The 17,236-nt window shown below is 34.4% G+C and overlaps 1 protein-coding gene and 1 long non-coding RNA gene across 6 annotated transcripts in view; one reads left to right on the plus strand and one right to left on the minus strand.

Annotated features, from left to right (window-relative positions):
• The window catches only part of CTNNA2 (catenin alpha 2), a 1,363,902-nt gene that overhangs the window by 32,831 nt on the left and 1,313,835 nt on the right, over positions 1 to 17,236 (minus strand). For 3 of the 5 annotated variants that reach the window (XM_061432721.1, XM_061432720.1, XM_061432725.1), the window contains 3 exons: positions 16,344 to 16,449; positions 12,078 to 12,212; positions 1,357 to 1,500 (listed from right to left, as the gene is read on the minus strand). In XM_061432721.1, the coding sequence (XP_061288705.1) occupies positions 1,357 to 1,500; positions 12,078 to 12,212; positions 16,344 to 16,449 (385 nt within the window). The remainder of the gene's footprint in view (positions 1 to 1,356; positions 1,501 to 12,077; positions 12,213 to 16,343; positions 16,450 to 17,236) is intronic. The other 2 variants (XM_061432723.1, XM_061432722.1) reach the window with 1 other exon arrangement.
• On the plus strand, positions 3,823 to 12,138 carry LOC133257176 (uncharacterized). The gene is made up of 3 exons (XR_009739439.1): positions 3,823 to 4,047; positions 10,149 to 11,364; positions 12,000 to 12,138. It is a non-coding gene; the product is annotated as an uncharacterized LOC133257176 (long non-coding RNA).

A 17,236-nucleotide genomic window follows, 5' to 3' on the forward strand; every position in this document is an offset into this window, starting at 1 on the left:
TTCATCACCTGTTGCCCACATTGCAGTTTTAAGTGGACTACAGGTGATTATCACCTACATTTTCCTCTGGGCCAGTTATGACTCCAGTTCTACTTATTGTGCCTAAAAGCTTCACCATTGTAGTTGCTTCTTTAGGTTAGAAATCTTAGCTGGAAAATAGCTTCAGCAGTGACCATACCACTTTACCCCAGGTCATGAAAAGGACAGTATCTTGTGGGGAAGGACCCCTGTGGGAGAGGGCTGGAGGGTCTACACATAACAGAAGAGCTGTGGATGAGAATGGACGTCTCCTTTTAAACTGCCCATATTCTCCAATACCAATATTCATACATAGCTAGTTAACTAGGGATTTGAAAATAATGAATGATAAGCACTTAACTCCTTTCATAATACCTATGATTCAAACTGAGATGTGTTTTATCCCACCCCATGAAGAGTAACAGGGCCTCAGATTCTGATGGTCAAAACTTTTAAGAAAACATCCACCCCAACACCCCTTAAAGATATAACCATCTCCATGAACTTCCTTTGCCTCTCATATATAAAAGTTGATATCTTGATAGTTTTAATAGGTACCCAGGCAAGAACAAGGAAAATGCAGAAACATGCTCACTGCAGTTAATCTTTTCTTTCTAAATACTTAGGCATATAAAAGAATTAAACAGCAACAATGGAAATCTGAATATAACAAAGAACAGCAGCTTTTTACAACAGCATCAGTGTTATATATAACAAAAAGGTAGCAAATTTGGTTGAAACACATTGAAATGGTTGCACCCTTAATCTTGCAAGGGTGGTGACTTTTTTTCTTATTAAGTATTTTAGCTTTTGCATTGCAAAGTTTTCATTTGTTTATATCAGAACCAAGTTTTTGACAATTCTTGTGTATCAGTTTCTTTACCATTTTACTCTACAATTTTTAGAAGAGCAGACTGATTCTCTGGCCAAACATCAATAAAGGGTATTCTCTCATCCTGAAATCTTTCAAATGAAGAAGAATACAGTCTTCTGATTAGCCTTACTTTAGAGAAAGCTTACTAAATGACTACAGAATGGGTTCATTCCATGTATGCAATGACTCTCCTTCCCAAAGGGAAGAAAGACTGAGAAATAAAGGAATGAAAATACCATTTTCAGCTTCTCAAGTTTAGATCATCATTGGAGAGTATATCTGTATTGTAGAATTCTTGACTTAAATAAAGAATAAATAAGTAGATCTTTTGCCCCAAGTTGGTTAAAACAGTAAGTAAAGAGGGCTTGATTGGTCACATTTGACTTCATCAAAACGCCATCCCCCTGCTTTCAAAATTAATGTTTACAATGAGATAGTTTAGATTAGAAAGTGAAGTTACTCACCATAGAAGAATCACTGCTTCCACTCCCGATCGGAGCTCCCTCAGCACAGGTTGGGAGGTGGGTAGAAAGTTGACTAGCCCTGCCCCCATCTATGACATCACAATCTACCTCATAAAAGGTAGTGAAAGTGCTCTGAATTCCTGTCTGATTTCCGAGAGATACAGAAAAGAAAGAGTGAGAGAGAGAGCAAGAGAAAAAAAGAAAAAAAAATGTACCCTATTGGGAAGGGATTAGGGAGGTGGAAGAGGGAGTGAGTATTTGGGAGAAAAAGGCCTGTGAATGAATTAAGTACTGAAAGAGATATGGGTGGGCCTCCGTGGTATTAAGCAGTCCGGCCCTTTGGATTCCTCATTGGTTCTTTTGAACAGATAAATTAATCATTTGGGAGAAGGAGGATGAAGGAGCATCCCGCATCGTCAGGCACTGTAGGGGAAAACTGTAGTGGGGTTCAAAGGGAATGAATCCCCTATTTAAAGCATTGAAGATCACCAAGAAAGAAAGCAAGGGCTGAAACTCTTAACGACTGGAACAGCAAGTGGGGATTGTCAGATGTCTTTGTTAGAAGTTCCATTGCCCTGCTGCGTGACCTTCAGAAAGCTCTGGGTCTCAGCACACTCAGCCAGTACCTGGTGCTAAGGGGGTACTTACCTCTTCCATTGGGTTCACTGAGGAATTAATGCACTCATTGTTGCTAGAATGGCATTTTTAAAAAATTTCTCCTTTTTGCACTCAAGGGTGAGTTTTGTGATGGGCACCATTGAAAAGATAAGCCAATAACAATGTCGAGTTTGACTCTTGGAATTTCTACCTCTTAAAATGTTATCTCTGACATAAAATACTACTGACAATCTTGACAAAGTTTTTCTACGTGCACTGAATATAACATACTCCTAAAAGGGGAGTTAGCTCTCTCTTCAAACCTGGAGAGAAATCAAATGGCAATACTGCTACAATCACAAGGTCCACTATGCAGGTACTTTCAGAGGTCAAGTTCAGATGACCCACTAATGCTCAGTGACCAAACATTTTTGTTACATGCAATTCTGCTATAGTCACAGAGTTACAGCTTTGTTTAAAGTCTGAATATATATATATATAGTCAGGCAAAATGGGAAAATAATGTGATCTAAGCTTTTTTTTTTTTTCTAATGTAGATTTAGAGCTTTGAAAATTGAACTACTCACAGTCTCAAGTGAGTATTATGACAAAACAAAAGGAGGAGCAAGCAGTCCTGAAACATCCACATGGAAGCCAGATCTTTAATCTGACCAGTGGAATATATGAAAAGTGAATCTATTTCCACAAAGAATATTCTAATAAAGTTTCAAAATAATAGTTTGTAATTCACATCATGAATGGTTAAAGGCCAGAGACTATTTTTGCATGCAGATAAACAAAACTCCTAATTTGGATTTTTTTTTTTCTGGTGTTTTAAGCCAATACAGTTCTATTTCCAATCCTGTCATTCTTACCTTACCAAATATCTAAGTGTTTAGACCACAGTTTTAAACTAAAATTAGTAGATTAGGGAGCATTTTGAAACACAGGAGCTCCTAAATACAAACTGATTATGACTTTGGCAACATTACTCCCATCTTTTACTTTAAAATAAATGTTAAAGGCATTTAAAGGTTGTCTCTAGGGAACTAAAGACAAAAAGAAAAAATAACTGACATATGAGAAGAAAGAATGAAATTTTTCCTATATTTGCATTTTTTAGTATTTTTTAGAAGAAGTGATAATACTCTGCACATGTTTTCCTTGCTGAATATTCTATTCTCATCTTCAATAAATCTAAGTCTAAATTCAAATTCACCTTTAATAGCTTTTATTGTGTTAAATTTCACAATGAACCTATAAAGCTATTTTCTTGCAATTTTTGCGTATTGAATCATTGACTTGTTGGCTTATCTTTCCTTTTTGATGCTTTGTAACAGTCCCATTTGGTTTTAGAAATTAGCCATCTCCTGATTTCCCCATTGTAGGTAAAGTGTTATTCTTTTACCAATTTTATAATCAAACAGTTTCAAAAGTGATAATTATATACCAGAAACTCATTTCTGTCATCTCATCTTTTGTACAATATATAAAGGTCACTATTTTAAGATTAATGATGCATCTGTCCATTCTCCCAATAAACACTTTAAAATTTTTACTACTCAACAAAGAGGGACACTTTTGCCAATATTAAGGTATTAGAATAAAATTGGAGTTAAACACTTTTTAAATATTGAACTAAAACAAACTGGCCTTAGATTATAATTTTTTGCATTTCTAATTAATTATATCATTTATTTGTAAGTAGAACATGACTTCAGGAACCCAATGCAAAACTAGGCTGCATCAAATGGATGCAGAGTGGTAAACTGTGCTGACTTTTTCCGTGATTTAGTATAATTGATTGCAATAATGTATTTAGTTATGATATTAGTTAAAATAACAAAATTTTCTTTGACACAGAATGCAGTGCCTGGATCAGAAAATTTCTAGGTCTTCTTGGGATCTAGCCTCTTGATACTGTTCATGAAAACTAAGTCTCACTGCAATTATGGATTTGATGCATACTTCCTATGACATTACAGAAATGGATGAGTTAGCCCTTCAAGACAAGACATGAAGTGTTTGCAAGATTTCAGTCAAGAGACTTCATTATTGAAGTCATGATTATAATTTTCTTCGGATCAGAGAAATGTAAGATTGGTTTCAAATATTTATTTGCTTGTTATGAAAAAAAAAAGTTTTAAGTTAGTGCAAAGGATGAAGAAAAGCCAGGTGGAATAATTTGTATACTCCAAAAGAATAATTGGCAGATCTATTTACCAAGTAATTTATCATGGAAGACATGATCAGGCAGTTGGCATGCAATGTGACCAAAATCTTAAATATCCCAACAAGAGAGAATACAATTAATTTTGATAGCAAAATATTTGAATTAGAAGTTTCCAGATAAAGAAATGATGTTTGAATTTGTCTTAAGATAGTATCTTACATACAGAACCCTGGACTTAAAAGCGTACATGTCCTTAGAAAATGATGCAGACTGGAACTTCTCCAGGATATTCTCTTTCAGTTGCAAAATAAAGTTGCAAAAGGAAACAGAGAAAAGAAGGCAGACTATAGAGATTTGACAGAACATCTAGCCAGACTTCCAATCAAGTTCATTATCAACAAGACATCTGTATAGATGAAGGTATTCAGAGAAAAGCAATAAAATAAGATATAGTACTGATGATGAAAGAAAAGTTTAAAGTCTAAATTAATCTTGCCTTCAAGAAAATAGAATTAGGATGAAATATTTGAAATACATATGTATTGCCCAGAAGGAAAATGACTGTTCAAGATACAGTAAGACAATGTATTTTGAAGCAGTAAAACAAATCTGAACTAAAAATCCTCCATATTGCCCATCCAGAAGTCTTTCCCATTTGTAAGATACATGGGCCATAACATGACATATTTCTCCTCTAAAGGGCTGTGATCAAAGGCAGATTCTATTAATCATTTAAACTGGGGAAAGCATTTGACATAGTCTGTATGGACAGAATGTAGACAATAGTAAGTTAAGCACAGTTTTATTTCCAGTAAACCAAGAAAACCAGTGAATACACAGAGGGAGCTCAACAGACGGCCCGCTATTCCAGCTGAAAATACTAAAACAGTAAGATGAGAAACTGTGAGGTAAAATGAAAACAAGAGACTATACAACCTAATAAAAGCACAATGGACAGAAAAATTTACCCTTTTACAAAAATGATTTGCTATTAGAGGTAAAGAACCTTGAATGCTCCCACCCAACCAATATTTAGCACTGTTCCTTTTATGTGGGAGTTGAAATGTAATAGGAACATAAAATTCAATGAATTAAAATATCCTTATAAGAACAAGCAATAAATACAACTCTGAACTCTGATGGTTAGTTTGTCATTAGAAGTTAGGAACAGCTTATGGAACCATTGTTTTTTTCCTAGGAAAAATACTGCTCCTGTCTCAGTTTTGCTATCGGCATCTCTTTATTTGCTTTATTTTGAGTCATCTGAGGTCATACAAAATCAATAATGAAATTCCCAGATAACATTAAGTATATGGTTTTAATATTCATATTCTCTTTTTAAATTTAATTATATATTTTATATCAACTTGTTCATATTTTAACTCTCTTAAGGCATGTCCAAGTAGAAACAAGAATAAAAACACAATAGATTTGGGTAATCCATTCAAAATAACATATTTCTTGACTAGAGCTGACAAATCGGAGGGTATACAGGAAAACCAAAAATGAGGAACTGAATTATAGATACTGTATCTAAATAAAGATATTCAATCAACACTTCAGCTTCTCATAATTATTTGGTTCAACTGAAGGGAACAGGTAGATCTGGGTTGCTCTCATATATCCAAAACTAGTTTAAAATGGGGGAGAAGGTGCTAGCTCCTAAAATACTACTACAGACATTAATTCTTAAAACATACTGATAAACAAAGAACATCTTAGAAGGAACTCAGACAATTATTACATGTAGACAAGATCTCTGAACATATCTCACGGGAAAATTGTATAAACCAGGATATCTTTAGCTACGTTTTCCTGTGTTTCACAGATATCAAAAGATTTGTGCAATCATTATCCCTCATTTAGGTGCCTTCTATGTATCTCACTTCCAAGTTTCTGTAAAATATTACTATTCATTTGATGCCAAAAAAACCCTTAGAATATTAAAATCAAAGACATTAATTACTAACAGATAATTGCATGAAAAATTTGCCTGCCTTATTTTAATTTGTGGTTTTTGAAACTTGAAAAAATTCTAAAACCCAAAGGAATGAAAGTCCATTGATTCAGTGACAGGTAATGGCATTGATATTTCTGACTCAGAGACACTCTTCTGTTCATAAAGTCACTAACACTTTTTGCTCTTATGAGCAATAATGCCCTTAAGCTAAAATGTAAACTGCTCAGCTCACAAGTTCAGGTGATGTAATCAAGTGAATCCACTGAGTAGACCCTAGTTTGGTCAATCCATGTCTCCATTTGAGGTCAAAGAGTTATTTGCTTGGTTCACATCCCAGCTTTGCCACAATCGAGTCTGTTTTCTTAGTTTAGGATTTGCATTAGCAAAGTCTTTTTCTATGTATAAAACAATTTAGTAAGATAACGAACTGGTTTAATTTCATGAGTGAATAACTGATTTTTTTTTTTTGATGAATAGAATTAACCATACTGGTAACTTTAGATTAGTATCGTTGAGTATATATCTGAAGAGTTACTTCTTACAGTGAAGCAACATACCCTCCTCCTTTGTGTAAGATTATTATTTGAAGTCAGGGTGATATACTGTGGTGCTACAGACATAAAGCTTTCTATGATGCCTGAAACCCAAGGAGATTTTTTACTTTCTTACAAAACTTATTTCAAATTTCTTCCAAAAATAATGCCTGGAGTTTGTTAAATGTCACTTTTACAACACTGAGAATGAATTTGCACTGAAAAAAACTTAAGGGTTATTTTTATCTTAAGGTTTGCATAATTTGGGTTGTGCAAAAGTCAATGACCATGGACAATGACATGAATGTAACTAAGGAAGATTTAAAGTGGGAATCAGAATTTCTATGGTTATAGTTGTACCATCATAACACATTAAGGCGTAGGCTGTTGGGAGAAAGATTGAGTTATGCAACAACCCATCATACTAGAAGATTAAGTGCAAAGAACTATTGCCATTCTGAATTCATAATGATGAATACCGATTTAATTTTCTTACTATTACAGAGTTTCTTCATTATCCCTCCGTTGAGATTGATAATCTGACTTTAGCTTTAATCTTACTTTCCTTGGATCTGGATTTTCCTACTTTCCCAAGATTAGAAAAAGTTCTTTAAGCCAAATACTTAATAACTTACCCTCTGGAAGGTCTGGATAAAATTCTTTGAAACTGCTGTGAGTTGCCTGAACACATACCCTTTTGTTTAAATGAAGCATAGAAGTGCATTCCAAACTCAAACTGAAATAGCTAGCAATTTAGATTTTTTTCCCATTACTACTACACTTTGATCAGTGGAGATAATCAAGAATTGACAATAGACAGAATCAGAAGATACATAAAAAAAGACTCTTTTTCCCCAAAATTGTGCTTAAAGTACGAGTCTACACAACAAGGTATCAATACAATGCTTGTTTCAGTGATTGTTTCATCCCATTACAAAATACTGATACTTTTTTATAGAGGGAATAAAAAAATTTTCAAGTATAATGCAATTCTCATCTCAAACAACCACCATTATATATATGTGTGTGTATATATATATACACACACACAAGTATATATAGGTATGTATATGTATATATATATGGTATTGTACAAATATATATATAACATTGTACAAAGAAACACTGTATGTTCCCCCAAATTGTATTACATTGAATTAGATATTAGTCACAGTTGTCAATCATTTGTTCATTTCTTAATTATTGCTTATTAAGGGGACAAGGAAGCAAATCAGCTTTATTTGTTGTGTGTATATATGTAAGCATGTGCATATAGCATATATGTATTTTATTCAAATTGACTTGAATATGACTAGTTTCTAGTATTTTTATGAGTGTTTTTTAGCTATTACCATGAATATTCATGTTAGTTTTAACTGAGCCCAATGTTTGAATGATATGAAACATAATTGACCCCTTATTCTCCAATTTTCTTTTTACCAATCCAGATCCTACCAGTGTTGCAAATTATGCTTGCTCACCTTGTCAAACTTTTCTCCATAACCCAATTGAGAGGAATTCAAATTTGGAAAGGAGATATTTAAAAGACAAAAGAACAAAAGTTCACTTAGGGCAAATTACTCAGTGCTTCAGGAATAGGTCATGGCTTCACTTAATCAGCCTGAGGGCTAAGGGAACTAACATTTGTCACCTCTAAACTCTGTTCCTATATTTTGTTTGCATGAAAAAAGGCATTTATTTGCAATAAAATCTATTAACTTTGTAACTTCTCATGTAGAGTCAGCTCTAAGTTATATCAGTGGCCCTCCATCTCTGAACCTGAACATCAAATTCTTGTCAAGAGCAGAGTTATCGCTCTTGTGTTCTGGCTTTCTTGTTATAATGGGGCTCCTGTTGTATTTAAACTTAACATTTTAGATAGAATTTTTTGGTTTTATCAGAATGCTTGATATTCAGCATTCTAAATTCGAAATCCCTACATTTGTGTTTTGAATCTCATTCTTAATAATGTACAAAGTATAAATCTTTGGGTAGCTAAAGATTATCAAGGCTTATAAAATGGTTTTTGTTTCTCCAGTTGCATGTGCATATCTCCATTTTTAAATTTAAAAGAATGTATTAAATTCTCTGAAACTGAATGCAGAAAAATTAATTAAAAATATGACAATCAAATATACAGGTAATTTCCATAGCATGGCATTGGAACTCATTTGTATTCAAAACATATTTACATGCTGAAAAAGTGTGGTTCAACTTGTCTCCCCTGATGAATAAAATGCTGTCACCTTTAATGGATATTACTTGTATTGAACTTATTTATGTTATGCTATGGTTAAATTTATTTTTCCTTTGTTTTCTCTTTTTCCTTCTTTTATGCTTCTTCCTTCCTCCTCTCCCCTTTCCTCTTTATCTTTTCTTCTTACAACAGTCTTTTTCCAGAAAGCATGTAAACCAGCTTAAGATTAAACTACCAAACATTAAACTAAACAAGCAAATAAAGCCAGTATTTAAACTATCAGGCTGTTTAATTGTCTGGGCTTTCATTTCCTCTGCTTTTCCTCTAACATTTCTATCACTCTTTGAGGGTTTTTTTGTTTGTTGGTTGGTTTGTTTTAATTCCCTTTCCCATTACCTGCTTAGCAACCACATTGAGCTGAACTGGCTCACAAATATGCATCTTCTACTGTGAGATTTAATAAGAATGGCACCTTTCCACTCTTGAGAAATGTTAAAGCCAATGACTTAAAAAAAAAATTGATTGCCAGCCAGAAAACTAATGCTGCTTCTTAGATAGCAGTTGCATGAATGAGCATCCATAGGCATACACCCTGGTTTCGTCTATTTCTCTAGTTCCCATTATGACTCATGAAAAGCTTTGCACCCACTGTCACCATGTCCTATTGAGATTTCCTGAGCCACCTCTCAAGTCAAAGGCAGACACCAGAGAAGAAGCCTTTCCCACTTTGTACACATAGACTCACATAAAACATACACATGCTGACATGGTATACAATTATGCACATGAGCATATTTTTAGTTTAAGTTCATCATGCCAGCATAAGACTATAAAAATATGGCATTCAGTTTTTAAATCCAAATAATTTTTCTTGGCAAAAGGGAAAAAAAAATTATCCATATCTCTTCTGCTTCAGTAGAAACTTTGACTCCTAATGAAAATACTGTTCTAGGGGTTTTCAGAGAAGGCACAGTTTTGAATACCATGTACACAAAGACATAGGAAAAAAACAAGGACAATTTAAGTATTTCTCTTTTTAATTGCATATTATATGCAATACTATATTTAATATATATATATATATGCATACTGTATTTAATATAGCAACTTCATAAAAATGTGGCAACTTCGTCATGCCAGACAACAAAATAAACGGGGCCCAAAGCATGGATGAACTTTCTTGGCAAAATCATTGAAAGTTTGTGTGTATGGGGTCTCACATTCTTGACTCTTTCAGAATTTTGAAGACAGTCATGTGTGCTACCGTGCAAAATAAACATATTGCTGTTTTTTTTTGTTTGTTTGTTTTTTCTCTATTGGCCATCAATGAAGGATGAAGAAGAAGATGGAGGCAGAGTGGCAAAGACAGCAGACTACAGATGCAGGTGTGGCACCAAATAGCAATCAAGCTTGGAAAAAAATCATGAAGAAACCAAGAGCAGGCCCATAACTGAGCAATATAAGCAAATCTTTATAATGCATTTGACTCAATTATTATAAAGTGGTATAACATTCCTCTGAAAGAAGCCTTCTCCCATGCAAGGATTTACGAACATTGCCAATAAGACTCAAAGAAGGAAACAGGCTTTGTGATAAGTGTTCTCAAACACTTCTGCCAATACCAACAGTGCAAGTGATAAAAGCCAGTGATGGTTTGGACTACAACTAAATGAGGAAAATACAATGGAAATGAAGCTCTGGAGGCAGTGATGAACAATGGGCACTGAGAGGACGACGGAGAGCAACTCTGCCCATAAAACTTGCTTAGATGAGGTTGCGGAGTCTGAGATCCACAAAGATGCTCTGCGCATCCATGTAAATAATAAGATTTCGAAAGTAACAAATGAAAGCACACAAGGCAAGCGAAACAAAATGCACTCAGTCCCACAGGTGCTTGATACAGATGGACATGAAAGCTGAATGGTATGGGAAACTATACCATTGAGGCTGAAGATAAGAAAGGAAGCAAGGGAAATGCAATGTTTCGATCACTTGTTGGCAGAGAGAATCTTGGTAATAACCAATGTGGCAGGAAGGACACATTGCAAGACAGATTGCTCTTGGTTGTTGAAGAATGTTGAAGCGGGATCATTTTGGAAAAGGAGGGGTGACTATGCTTTGCTAAGAGGCACAAAATCGCAGTTTACTGAGCACTAGATGAGACTGCATGGAACAGACTTTCTAAATGGAATCTCCATGCAAGCCAGATAAGCTCTTTTCCCAGCTAAGTTTTCTAAATGCCAAACAATACAGGAACTGAAACCTTTGGGTTCAAGGATGATTTTTACACATATTTTTAATCAAATGGTGAATTTCTGGAAATGTCTTGAGGAAGAATTGAGCTTCATGACCAGTCTGATGTTCACAAGGCATTCACCATATGGATAACATTCTGTTTCTGATAATGCCACACTGAAAATGGCAGCATCATGTCTGACTGGGAAAAGAACTAAAGGTGGCAGAGCCACACTTTGGAATTTGCAAATAGTTTACAATAGATGGCATCTTGTGTTAAAAGAAAGGGACTGAGGGAGGAGAAGAAGCCAAGGTAAGAACCTCAACACATACATTTGGAAATCTTGCCAAGAAATCATGATACTTCTATTCATTGAGCTTTTTGCTTCTTTGCATTTGATGAAAATGGACCAGATACTTATATTTTCATGAGAAGGGAAACACTGAAGTGATTGAATAAAAGATCTATAATTGTTAGTGTCTGACAACCATGTTAGTTTTTGGCAACAGCAAATCAACCTGTATTAAATCCAAATGCTTTCTGGCTTTTAAAGGTTATTGATAACCTAGTATGCATTGGAACCTGATGAATGAATTCCTATTGTTTTCACCATCTCTAACATGTGAACACAATCCACACATAGAGAGGCTGGCTCCTGAACAGAGAATGAAAATTACTAGGACTAACAGAGGGAAGTAGACTTACAATGAGTAAATATACAAAAGCCCCAAATAATTATAATAGTCACAACTTGGCAGTGACTTTCCAGACTATGAAATTAGTTTTCTTGTGAAGAATGGAGATTTTATAGGGCTAGTATAAACACAGGGTAATTGGAAAATCAAATTGTTCATTGTGAGTTTTTGTAAAGTCTGGAATAATGGTGATAACATTTAAAAAGAAAAAAAAAAAACTACCTATGAATCACTGTAGTTTGGTGTTTTTAGCAGTACTGTTGCCAAGAATGCTTGCTTTGGAAGAACAACAGTGGAAACTCGAATTGCGAAGCCCAGGTCCCAGCTTACCCCTGACACAATGAGCTCTCCTCCCAGATTCTGTACTTCGGCTTTCACCTTGCTGCAGATGTTAAGCTGATGGCAATACAAGGCAATTCGTTGAAGGTAGGCTAATAAATCCTGCTTACACGCTGAATCAGGACACTATAAAACATTAAAAAAAAATTATCTCAATTAGTAAGAATCTTTCAGTTTCTAATACTTGTTATATAGAAGCCGTGGGAAGAAAAGTTTTCACTGTCATATACCTTAATTATATCCATTCAACTTGATAGTGCACTGAAGCTTCAGAAATGCTTTAGGGAATTTAGAAGGCCACAGTGATAGGTGAGAATGGTTAGTTCCACTTTGTTAAAATTCTACACAAAGAATTTTAATGATCTCCCAGAAAGTCTTATTGGGATGAATGTATAAGTATTTTATCAATTATCTTCTAAACTGCAAAGAAAACAATATTCTATAGGATTTCTTTTAATGGCCCATTCCATGTTCACTATACGCAAAGTTATTTTAACACAGACAGCAAAGCAACAGATGCTAGAAGGAAATCATTCTGTGTGGCAGTCTCTCTGCCATAGTAGAAGAGAGTTTCAATTTGATTTGTTGAAACATGTATAATATCATGTATGAAATGAGTTGCCAGTCCAGGTTCGATGCACGATACTGTATGCTTGGGGCTGGTGCACTGGGATGACCCAGAGGGATGGTATGGGGAGGGAGGAGGGAGGAGGGTTCAGGATGGGGAACACGTGTATACCTGTGGTGGATTCATTTCGATATTTGGCAAAACTAATACAATATTGTAAAGTTTAAAAATAAAATTAAATTAAAAAAAAAAAGGAAAATGCATTTGTTTCTTTTGGCTTTATAAGAAATGTATCATTCACTAAAGAAACTCTATTGCACTTTCTGGAATATCATATTTATCAAAAAATTTAGCAACATGATAAAGTTAATTTAAACCAGAGACTGTGAGAAGAATCAAGACCATTGTACAAGAAAAAGATGTGAGTAAAATGAGTTTGAAGCCCATTGAAATAAGCTCATCAGTGTAACAACAGGACCCTTCTAAGGATGCAGCGGAGATATTGAATTCTTAAAAAAAAATCGGGTGACCAAGGATTTTGAATTCTCTCTGTAACTTAAGTCGGTAGATGTCCGTCAAATACACACTGAACAGAGCTGAACACTTTCAGAGACATTTACATGCTTCCCTAAAGCATTTCTGAAGCTTCAATGCCAACGGCTATCCAGCAATTGAAATATATTCCTATTGCTATCCAAAGTTCAGTTCAAAATTCTCCAGGACATTCTATTGTTCTCCCTCAACCTGGCACTTAAAAAGGACATATAATCACCAGATCCTTGATGAAACACTATAAGAAACGAGCACCCACAGCCCAAAGTAAAGTACCTTATTTAGAACAAAAGTATGAGAAAAAGACTCCAGCTAAGCTTCCTTCAAGCTCAAGAAAAGGAATTCTTTCATTAATACTATGAAGCCAGTTATTTGACATAGCCATTTATTTAATAAGTTACAAAGGGGTCTTTTTTCTACATAACACCATTGTGGTATTTTTTTTTTTTTCAGTAACTGCATTTATCAAGAAAGAATCCCACAGAGACTGTTTTTAGCTTCCTACAAGTTCTTCATACTGTAATATTTATCCTACTCCAGAGACCCATATACTGAAAGGAATTAACTTTAAAATGATATCTCCCTAAAGGCCTTTCATACAAATACCTTGCAGCAAATTAAAATGGAAGTTCTATCTCAATGGAACAGTAATTAAAAATGCAACAGTCCGTAAAAAGTTTATACTGTGTGCATATCTCAAATCTTCATAAAAATATTTTCTGGCAAAATAAAGCCAACCAATGCACATTTTGGAAATGCTCATTCTATTCTGTTATTTAAACTGAAGTACTAAAACACAAATAAAGGCATTATGGACCAAGAAAAATAACTCTTATACCATTGGAATAGTAGAAATGGATGCATTATTTGAAAAAGAAATGTTCCATTCAGACCAAACATTAGCAAAAATTGCAGGCTGCTTCACAACTGATGACAGGAAGAATGCTACAAAGAGGTTATGTTTATCTTTTCTTCATTAAGTCATCATTAAATATCATTTTAATACTTTGTCACAATCTCAAGATACATCTAAAATCCTGGGATTTGCATGTGTGTGTGCACATGTGATTTGCTTTCCAGATATCAAAGCTGTTTGGGGGCTACGTTTCTGGATACATAATTGTTGGAAATAAAGATCCAAAATTACAAAATCAAAAACAAGAATCACAATAAAAAATATTGAGCTCAAGGAGCCTAAACATACTGAGAAGTAGTTTTAGCCATTGAGATTTGGAATATAATGGAAAAACCATCCAAACTTCATCTACTTTTACTCCTTAGGGGTCCATCCTAGCACAATCCTCTCTCAGAACCAACTGCCAATCTGTGGTCACTCCACTTATCCCAATATTTGCATAAAATTGCCTCAACATTTGCAGAAAAAAATGCAGCATTCTTTCCCAGGTGGTGCATTTCTGTATGTTTGCATGTATGAGTGCTATTTTCAAATAAACTCATTTTCTCTCCTCTCTTTTACATGAACCCTCTAGGTGACATATGGAACTCAACCTTTGCTCCAAAATGTAGGAAGCTTGACAATCAGTAGTGCCCTGAAATTAGCAATATAATAATGGTTTGGTCCTTAATCACTATAAATTTCAGGAGATTTTCAAATTTTGGTAATATTTAGTAAATTATTTTTACTCTTAAGTGTTTCTCAAAAATTCAAAAGTAAGCAAAACATTCCCCCAGATTTGCTATCATATATATAATATGAGACAATCTGTTGGCTTATTTTAAAAGTAATCCCAATAGTTTAATCATGAGTTTTTCTTTTCAGACTTCAGAAGATGAGTAAATTTGGATATTGACTTGAGGTATTCTATAATATGGGATGTTGAAGGCAAGTATTTAGAGAAACAGTCTTATATTAGAAAATGAGGGAGATAAAATATAGTAAGTAACTCAAAAACCACAGGAGACCACGGCCATTTATGGGAGAGGTGGTTGTGGTTTAGTCATTAAGTCATGTTCAACTCTTTGTGATCCCATGGGCTGTAGTCCACCATGGAATTTTCCAGGCATGAATGTTGGAGTTGGTAGCCATTTCCTTCTCCAGGGGATCTTCCTGACCCAGGGATCAAACCCGCATCTCCTGCATCACAGGCAGTCTTTTGCATTGCAGGCAGATTCTCTACCAATTGAGCTACGAGAAAAGCCCTCCTCCACAGAGGAGGAAAAAATCCTAAATCTTTCAGTGTTCCCAAAGAGGATGATCTGTTTTGTAGTAAATTCATGTTCATAATGTTTTTCCATGTAAATAACAGTTTATATATTTTCTATTTCAGAATCTTAATATATATTTTAAGACATTTTCCTTTGAAACTGGCTCAAACTGTAAGCCACCATTGTTTAAAGAGATAAGCATCAGTTATTTGAAAGAGTCTATTGCCTAAAGTACGCTTGTAAGAAATGGCCCATTATTGAAAAAAGACATACTTAGAACAGGATTTTAGAGTTCCAGTTCAGCAAAATAAAATGAAAAGAGTAGAAATAAACTCAAATATTCAACCTTGAGATTGAGAACTATTTTAATGTGAATCTTACTTAATTCAGTCTAAAGGCATAAAAGATACCCTGAGAATTTTGTTAATTTCTGATGCACTTTGTGTCTGGATAAAAATAAAGCTGAAATCTGAATGTTTTTGATTATGTGGACATGTATGCCAGAACATAAATTATAATGAATTATAAAGAGCATTATTATAGCAAGATCAATTATAACAAGAAATAAAGTTGTTTCTTTTGCTTCCCATTTCTGCAATGTCATTGAGTTTCTGAATGAAGACAGCCAGGATAATCCATGATTCCTTAAAGGTTATGTCTCTTAAAAAGTGGATACCCTATATTTCTGAATAGTGTAAATTTAAAAAATAAAATAAAATTAAAAAATGAAAATAAAAAAAATTAAAAAAAAAAAGTGGATACCCTTCTTTCTAAAGGAACTTTGAAAACAGAACCCACCTTTGGCATCAACTCAATCTCAACAGAGTTAGAGGTCAGTTTGTAAAATGGTAGCAATTCTCTACAATTCATTCTTCAGAGGCATTTAATAGAGTGCATAAAACCCATTACAGAACCCAAGAGCTAGTTAATGACCCCACTCAGCATGTGCTTGCTCTTCCCTCTTATATTACCTGATCAGCCACAGCGCGGGCTAATTTGTCCATTCGAGAACCTGCTTCGGCAATTTTCTTGGCGGCATTAATGACATCAGATGTATTTTTCAACGGGCCTTTGCCTCTGAAACAACAGGCACAACATAATTAGAAATTCACTTTATGGCAGGAAATAGACACACCTACCATATTGTTTGTCCAGGACTCTGCTTTTGTATTTGATTTGGCTCTGACCATGTTAGAGGAAATTTGAATGTTTTCTTGATTCACTTCAATTTCCATTTAAATAATCCACTTTATTACATTCATTTTCAGGAAATATTTTTCCCTATTTGGATGGGCATGCTCACATTTTATTCTTTACATGAGTTTCTATATTTTTTGAACAGTGGTCCATTAAAAAAGATGATCACTACAAGGGCAATGGGAATTTAACATGTAAATGCTTATCATGTGTCTATGCTGCTGTACACATTTATCTTCATAACAACCCTAACAAGCAGGCATCATCATCCCCATTTTAGAGAAGAGAAAAATAGACTAAAGTGATTAACTCACCCAAGCTTATGCAAATCATGTGATAAATTCTAAATTTAAATCAGTCTAGCCAAAATAAATGCTCATTCACTGTCTTTCACACCATGCCCAGCATTATTATTATGTTAATTATATTTTTAAGTCCATTTTGGCTCTTTGAGAAACCATTGTCTCCTGTCCATAACTGGGGACTATTTGGCCAAAATTTCAGAAATCTGCTGAGCTCTTTCTCTTGCTGGCTTATATGCTTCTGGGACTGACTTATGAAAGAACACTCATAGAACACTGTGTGACAGTAGATGTCTTTCTATTGCCAAAAACCATTGCCCCAATATTTTCTTTTTTTTTTTAATTTTATTTGATTTTTAAACTTT

Source organism: Bos javanicus, chromosome 11 (genome assembly GCF_032452875.1).
Source record: "Bos javanicus breed banteng chromosome 11, ARS-OSU_banteng_1.0, whole genome shotgun sequence".
Taxonomy (NCBI): Eukaryota; Metazoa; Chordata; class Mammalia; order Artiodactyla; family Bovidae; genus Bos; species Bos javanicus.